We start from the raw sequence: 8,723 nt of genomic DNA on the forward strand, positions 1-8,723 counted from the left end.
ATTGTAAAAAGAAAAAGCAGTTTTTATCCAGAAGGATATCATCATATAATAAGATAAAGAGAGTGCCATAGGAAATAACGTCTCTAGTCTAAATAAAACAGCCTTTATCTTTAAGGATACTATCATAGAAGTTCTAGTCTAGCATGAAAAGAAAAGAAAAATGTGGGCTATGCTCATCCCCTCTCGAGTACCGCTCTTCTTCCATCTGTTTTTGCTCATTCCCATCAAAATAGAGTGTGAGTTAATTCACGCAGATGTATTCTCAGCGTGAATTAACTCACGCTTGTTTTCAGCGGGGATGAGCAAAAACAGATGTGAGAAAAGCAATTATCTCCCCTCTCACCTGATACTATACACTACCTAGGTCACTTTTCTAGGCAATATGGAACTAAACCCATCTCCTCACACCCAAACAATGAAGATGTTGGAGACTGCAATTAAAACATCTTAAACGTCACAATTAGTCAACTAGAAGCAGAGATGAACTTTGTAACACTCCCTTACAACTAGCCGAATGGGGTCTAAAATGTGTGGATGATGTATGAAGCCTTGCAACAAATTTAGAATATAATATGATATCATCTTAAAATTTGAGTTAGATTTAACCAAACTCTACAAAACCGATTTAAGGTTTATAAGGAGAAGACTAAAACTTTATAAGCATTAGTTATTTCATATCTCTAAGTAAAATGAGACGAAGCCCACCCGGTCAAATTGACATAACGAAGCTGAAATGAATCCCACCTTTTTTTTTTTTTTTTTAGATATTATGAAATGAATCCCACCTAAATGCCACAACTTTCAACATTTAGAGTGTTATGGATTGGTTATGAGACAAAAAATAGTAAACTAACATTACGGGTAAATGACATTTAAGGAGCAGTTGTCACTCTTACAAAGAGGCTAATAAAATGTGTTGATGTTTTGGCTAATATAGGGTTTGATGAATGTGAATTGTTCGTTATCGATGTGTTTTGTCCTCTCAAGTTAGACATTTGTTGTTAGCTGATATTGTTAGAGTATCAACTAGTATCAACAAAAGTTAGTTGTAGATACACATGCTGATTAAATATTATTTTTAATTTCTCAAGATTCAAAACAACAAACTTATACTTTGGTTAAGATTAAAAATCAATTTTGATGTATTTTTCTCAAAGATGAACAAAGAAGGCATCCAACATGGGAGAATAGTAGGTACATATCAAGATCTACAAGCAGCATCACGGTTCATGGAGTTGAGAAATGCCTAAGCAGCATCATGGTCCAGTTGATAACAAACACTAAAATCACCCCTGTTACATACATATTTCATTTGTCAATTCATCATATGCATGCTCACAAGATTTTTCATTCCAAAATCCCAACACCATATCTATCATCTTTCTAATCCAAAGGTAGTAGACACATCTAAGAGAATATCACACATTAACCACTGCTAGGTTGTTGACTAGTTTCTATCAAACAAAACATGTATCATGTGAGAAGTGTCACAGTCTTTCATACTACACCTACCTACGTGTAAGAAATTAAAACTAAATAAAGGGGGGGAGGGAGAGAGAGAGAGAGAGAGAGAGAGAGATTGATGGGGAGCAAAAATTAAAAGAGCAAGAGAGCTCCTTTTCACCATGCCGATGCTACTGCGTTGATTCCTCGCCAAAAACCTCAGTGTTGCAAACAGGACATTTCTGAAAAGAATGAAGTAAATGCGATGAGGGATAGGGGACTGGAAAAAGTTAAAAGTGTATAGAAACATGATTCAGTGTGGATTTCGGAATAACAGGTTTAGCTACCTTGTTAATGCTAAGCCATTTGGTAATGCATTCACCATGATAAACATGACTGCATGGCAATTTCATTTGCTGGTCACCTCTTCTGTATGTCATCTGGCAAACTACACACCTGTTTTCAATACAATTTGATTATGAGTAAAAGGAACACAATTTGTTCACTACATGAATCTTTCATCTCTTTATTAACAATTTAAAATGAACACGAGTTTTATAAAATGAAAACTAAATGTTTTTAGAAACTAAACAAGTCCTAATCTTCAAAATTTAGGTTCAATCGAAAGTCGAAACTTTGTATACCTAACGAATGCAAAAGAAACGAATATACCATTCTATTTTCAAGAGCATTTGAGAAGAAGAAATGTGGAAACAAAGTTAAGAAATGAAAATGGTGATATCCAAATGAGTTTTCTTCTCTATTCAGTGGTTATTGAATTTGAGGATAACAAAAATATGATAAATTACAATTACATATGGATGAATCTATAACTTTCATTATAATAATTTTGATCAGATTACAGATTAAGTTTTTCATTACAAAATATTTCAAAAAAAGTTTCATTACAGAATTTTAGCCTTCATTCACTTCATATTTATTATCAATATCATCTACTCGAGAAAAAGGTTGAGAACCAAGATATTACCTTTTCCCAGAATTTTTTCTTTTGAATAAGCTGCCAAATTTGTACTTCGAGGTTGGAAGCGTATCAATAAGTTCTTGGGGAAGACCTCGGCTTTGAGTTCCAACTGCCTCCCCTAAGTCCAGTAGTTCCTGTGACTTATAAAACATATCAGTGGCTATTGTTCTTCTGATTTCTAATTTTATCTTCTGAAGGGTGAAAAATATCAAAAGACAAATCAGAACCAAATGCAAAAATATTTCACTTCAATAGTAAATTAGCAACTTTCTCAAAGAAGCACTTTGGTGTAAAGAAAACATTCCAAATATTGAAGGAAATTCCCTTTGTTATGCTTAATAACTATTCAAAATCTAATTCGATGTCATATGATGAACACTATTTCTAATTGATTTTGGGATGCTTTTGAAACTATTGGATATAAAACTATTCATGCACGAAGGTGTGGCTTAGTGGTATGAGTTGAGACGTTCAAGGGGTATTCAAAAGGAGATCCAAGGTTCAACCCCTGCTGCTAACAAATTCCTCCTCCCCGTAACATATTAACCACTAACATTTGCTAATCCAAAAAAAAAAAAATAAAAAAAAAATTAGCCTTAGCATAACAACTTAAACCTTTGGGAATATTGGTTTTTGAACATGTACCAGGGCTCATATGGCCAAGCTTTTAGGTGTTTAATCCTTAAGACTCCTATTCTTCTAATTGAGTGTTTGGATTGGCATTCGCATCATGTTTCTCACATCCCAAAACACTCTAAATGTGATTTTTGTGAAGCTACAATTGCAACCTTCTATGTATTCGAGGGTTTGTGGCCATTTGGACACAGTTCCAAACAGGGGCTAAATGAAAGTTGAATTTAAGCACGTGTTAAGTGAGCATGTGCACTGTCCAACTTCAAGACCAAATGACTTTTTGAGGAGGCTTGTTCAATACAATCATTTATGAGTTTTCACCAAACAACATAAGATTTTAGAAAAAAGTTGGATCTTGACATATCATCATCATATTGAACATTTATAAGATACTTTAAAAATGCATAAACATGCAAAACAATCTTTAATCTCTAAACATAAACTTGAATCTGACAACGTGTTAACTTGCCTACTTACCATCTCAATAGTAATATGTTAAATTAATAAATCTTATATGCTATCAGCATCTATCAAACACAGACATGACACTAACACGTAGACACCGATAGTAATTTGAGAAAATAGAAGTTAATGAATGTAACTACATGTGTCGGTGTCGTGTCCGGTGTCTAGTGTCGGTACTAATTGCATCTGATGTTCAGTAAATCATAACTAATTGAACATTCTATGATTTAAAAGAAGTAAAACAAATTTTAAAACTAAAACTGCACATGCATGTGACACTTTAACACACCTCATAAGTCATGTTGTCAGGATCAATGTTGTCTTGCCATATGACCTGCAGCAATGCAACACAGCGCAGGGATTAGAAAATTAAGAGGATATACTATTTCTGATCACCAAGTAACAATTTGAAAATATTACAGAAAAGTTAAGGGTTAACTTGTTGAAGTTAGCAATTAAACGCAGTGTGATCCCAAGTCCAATACTACTTTTAAGTCTTCATTTCAAATAAGATAATTCCTAGTATAAAAGAGCTTGTGAAAAAACAATTTGATGTAGTATATGAAATGAAATCAAAGTGTTAAAATAAATCTTTGGGACATGTTTTGACATAATATAATGAGATCTAGAGGAACTTTAAAATAAAAAGTGGAGAAAACAGTTCTGATTGAGATATCTCTACTGTTCTGTTTGATATTCAGCCAACAATAAAAAATTTGTTCTATTTTTGCGCTTTCATATGATTCTCTGTTTGTATTTCGGATTAGTAAAATTCGCAATGCTCAGTTTATTCATAAAATAAACATGTACTAGGGAACAGCTCTGCCAGCAAAAAACTTAAAAGGTGTTTTAAGCGAAACATGATAGAGAAATTGTTGATTCTAATATGAAAAACTGTTTTTCGGAGAAAAATTAGTCTAAAATCATGCAAATGTAAACAACTTTATAAGAAAAATACATAACACAATATGTTTGTCATTACTACAAGTACTGTTTAATTAATCCTTAGTGTCGTCTACTCGTTTTAATTTCCGAAACTGAGACTAGGGGACTATTTGCCAAGTACTGCTCAACTACTCATTATAATCAACATTAACACTTAAAAGGTTATTGTATCCAAAAAAATGTAGGGTGACTAGATTATCATTTATGATGAAAATATGCCATTTTCAGCCAACTATCTTTGAAACAATGTCCCCCCTAATTTCAAGCATAGGGGACCCAGTGTTCCTATCAGGAACAAATGATTAAACATTAAACTAAAAATGATTTAGTTAAGATCTAAAATTTAGGGCCTGTTAATAACAAGGATTCCTACCTCAACCTGGCTACTACTTGACTCTTGATGATTGGGACTACCTGCAGAAGACATTAAAAATAATTATTATACTACATTTTGATTTTCATAGCTTAGCTAACTAAATGATTAACATCTAAAACAGTGACCTTTAATTCAACTCAAGGGAGGAAAAACATAAAAAGCATCACTTAAAAGGTTAGCATAATTTGGACTGTCTGAAAAAGAAACCTAAAAGATAAAGATGCTATCATATCATTTTCTTGCTTTCCCGAACAGTTAAAACAGCAATAACAGCAACACAATGATAACAATCATAAAGAGTTACGTCGAACGAGACAAGACCCACCTCATGTCCACATACACTAATTTGCTACTAGCATCCCTGTTTTGGATATACAGCTTAAGTGTTTATCATCTAAGTGCTTATGTATAAGCTATTTCTATGGCAAAAGATGAAATGAAGTGAAATTGTTTTCATACAAGTTATAAATTTATTTAATAAGCTATTTTGGAGAGCTTAAGGAAATAAGTTGAAAACAGCTTATAGTCATGTTATAATTTGTTTCCATAAGCTCTTCCAAACAACCTCAAAAGTGTTAATGTGAGTAGATAAACTTAGATAAGACAATCAAAACAGGTCCTAAAGTAATTAATAATGGTCTATTACAGTACAAAGTCAAAAACTATATCGTATAAACCAAGGATGTGAACACAGACTTATGCTTACAGTAAAAGAAAATAAAATTTCTACTAACATTCTTCAGGGATAGTCTGCATGTTAACTCCGTCTCTTCTTGGCGGAGAATCTGATGTAGCCGTTTCCTCAGAGATCACTTCAGACGGGTATTCCCATTCAACCCTATTGTTCTCCATTCTTGGCAAATGATCGTTTACCTCATACGAATTATAATAAGATGTACTTCCAGGGCCAGACATTCCAAACTTATAAGGACTCATGTTCATTGACCAGTAGACACTTTCCTAGACAGAACATATAATTACATAGTCATGATCATGTTTGATAATAAAACAGTATCATATTATACAAAGCACGTGCAAATAGAAGACTACGGGTTAAAAAAACAAACATAAGAGAAAACTATAGTTGATTTTGGCATGACATTACACATCCACTGTTGCAATTTAACTCAAAGAAAAGTAATTGTCACTTCATCATTGTCACATTATTTTTGTACTTGATTTTCCTATTCGGATTAAAAAACTTGTGAACAAAAATATAGACCTTACAAACTCTAGCTCCCCCCTGTCAAACATTATGAGCTCGTTTTTTCGGTGAACCCTAATCGATTCGAGTCGTTGAGCACCAAAACTCTACTATTCCACTCTGTGGAAATTAAACTGTGGTTCACCGTGTTCTGAGACTATCCCCTTATGCTAGACTCAACCACGATTAGTAACATTCATACTCTAGTTCTATTAGGCTTTGTTTGAGAGTTTGGAGGGGAAGGGAGGGGAGGGCTTTGGGGGGTTGGAAATATATAGAAAAATGGACAAAAAATTCACATTTTTTGAAAGAACAGTTTTTTAGAGAATGATAAACTAATACTTATGATTAATATACTTTTAATTTTAAGAATATAATAACAACATAGATTGGATTTGAAAAATTCATATAAACCCTTCATAACCCCCCAAAACCCTCCCCCAATACAATTTTTGAGTTCCCCCAAATGAGGGGGATTTTTTATTATGAGTAAAAAATTAACCTCCAAAGCCCTCTCCTCCCAATGTCTTCTATTTCTTCCACTTGCTCCTTCCTTTTTTCCAAAACCCTCCCCTCCCCTCCCCTCCAAACTCCCAAACAAAGCCTTAGAAAACTGTTGGGAAGCAGTAGCAGCAACAAATACTAAAATTAAGCGGTGCAAATTTCTGCTTTTATTCCCATATTCTTAGATATCATTCAACTTTTTTGGGTGACCATGTAATTATGTGAAGTACACACTCGTTATGTCAATGACTAACCTCCACGAGAAACTTGGTTGACCAACTTTAGTAAGGTATCCCCTCCCAACCATGTTACTATTTCATCAACAAGGCTCCAACCCAAGACCTTGCTTAAGGATCTGAGCACAGTTCCACTCAAACTAACGTAATGTTGGTAAGAAACTAAAAATTTACAACGTAATGTTGGTAAAAAAAATAAAAATTTACGATTAAAACTAAAAACTTCCTACATTATTCACAACTTAAAATTTCGTTCCTGAACGAGTCACCCAATGGTATGGGTTAGGACATCGAAGAAATTGTATGTAAGAGGTTCAACGTTAGATCCCTGCTACTAACATTCCCACCCTCCTCCGACTATTTGCCTACAAAATAATACTCCCTCCAGTCTCATATTTGAATAATTGATGTATGTGGTCTATATTATAAACTAAACACATTAATTATTCAACGAATCTGAAAAATGAATCTTTGAATATATGAGACCAGAGGGTAATAAATTCCCACAACAACACACATTGCAAGTACAAATTCATGCATAACATGAATTAATTAAACCATGTAACCAAAACTATCAACAAAATTGAAACACAAATAAAAATAATAACAAAAAAATTAAAAAAAAAAATTACAAGAAAAAAGAAAAACCTGATCAGGCATTGAACCAGGAAAGGCATAATTGACAGGAACATGATTAATCCCTTGAAAGAAATCCACAAAGTTTTCATTGACAGCATAAGGAAAACCACCACCATCCATGTAATGCACCCCCATTTGTCTTCCATCATTCATCTTTGCAATTTCTCAAATAAAACTCACTACCCTTTAAAAATAATAACTGCACAAAAATTTATAATAAAAAAAAACCACATTTAAATAACAAATTCATAGTAAAATGTAAACTAACATGAAGAAAAAAATCTTTAAAAAAAAAAAAACACAAAACATGTAATGTGTAAGACCCAACAAATGTTTTGCTGGAAATATGAAGTGTAAGTTGGTCAAATGTTTGTGAAAAACAAAAAAGGTTGTAAATTTGAAAAACCTTTGATGTTGGTTGGTTTGTTGAAGAGAGAGAGAGAGAGAGAGAGAGAGAAGAAAGGAAAGTTGAAGAGGTGGTGATTTACATTTACCTTTGTTGATACAGAAATGGTTGGTTTGTGTTGTGAGGAGGAGTAGCAGAAGAAACCAACAACACCACACCACAGATTTAGTCTCTTTTACTTTTTCTTTGCACTGTGCTCAACATTACACACTTTAAAAACAACACAACAAACATTAAAGTTTCATATTAGTTTATTCATTTTTTTTTAGGTTTTTTTTATATATTATCTTCTTTTTATTTGTTGTAATAAATATGTTCATGTATATATAAGTCACATGTTTTAATAAAAATATCAAAATTGTGAAATCAGACATCGTGTGACCGAGGTTCGAACCACAACCCCTCCACTTATATTTGTATAAGTGTCAATGGTTATATATTTATCATTTCGTCTATCTATCTAAAAAAAATATGCCCATATAAATTGATTTTTTTGTCTTCACTTCCAATTCTCTAAGAAAAGTTTAGTAATTCAAAGTTTTGTAGAAAATAATATAAGAAAAAAAATAAAAATTATAAAGATCAATGCAATTATGTGATGTTATAAATGTAATATTTGTTATGAATATGTAAAACTAATAATTACATCTTTTTATGCAAAAGTTATCATTTTGTTCCTCTATCAAGTACTGATACTAAAATACAATGATATGACATGTTTTAAATGAAGTTTTTTATGATATTTTTTTACAACTTCATTGATGTTGACCTTTTTTCGTAACCAGATCATGTATCATGTCATTTTTTTTAAGGAATGTACATGTAATTTAAAACATATATTAATTTTTTAGTTCAAAATGTGACATAAGGGTCAAACCCCAGTTTTATAT

General features: G+C 32.5%; 1 protein-coding gene across 4 annotated transcripts; it reads right to left on the bottom strand.

Moving 5' to 3' along the window:
• Positions 1–1,180: 1,180 nt before the first annotated feature.
• Positions 1,181–8,071, bottom strand: BB (RING/U-box superfamily protein). Of its 4 annotated transcripts, none has more exons than XM_085738544.1 (8): positions 7,922–8,071; positions 7,437–7,626; positions 5,579–5,804; positions 4,842–4,882; positions 3,813–3,857; positions 2,432–2,559; positions 1,791–1,899; positions 1,181–1,685 (listed from the first exon to the last, which is right to left on the bottom strand). In XM_085738544.1, the coding sequence occupies exons 2-8, from the start codon at positions 7,578–7,580 to the stop codon at positions 1,635–1,637; spliced, it is 744 nt and encodes a 247-aa protein (XP_085594670.1). In that variant the 5' UTR covers positions 7,581–7,626; positions 7,922–8,071; the 3' UTR covers positions 1,181–1,634. The 4 variants fall into 4 exon arrangements, with proteins under 4 accessions (XP_085594670.1, XP_085594668.1, XP_085594669.1 ...); XM_085738542.1 differs by having other exon boundaries at positions 2,432–2,565; XM_085738543.1 differs by having other exon boundaries at positions 2,432–2,565; positions 7,834–7,925.
• Between the last annotated feature and the right edge of the window lie 652 nt (positions 8,072–8,723).

This window comes from Medicago sativa, chromosome 8 (genome assembly GCF_051527215.1).
Source record: "Medicago sativa cultivar Bolivia chromosome 8, Bolivia_mono, whole genome shotgun sequence".
NCBI lineage: Eukaryota > Viridiplantae > Streptophyta > Magnoliopsida > Fabales > Fabaceae > Medicago > Medicago sativa.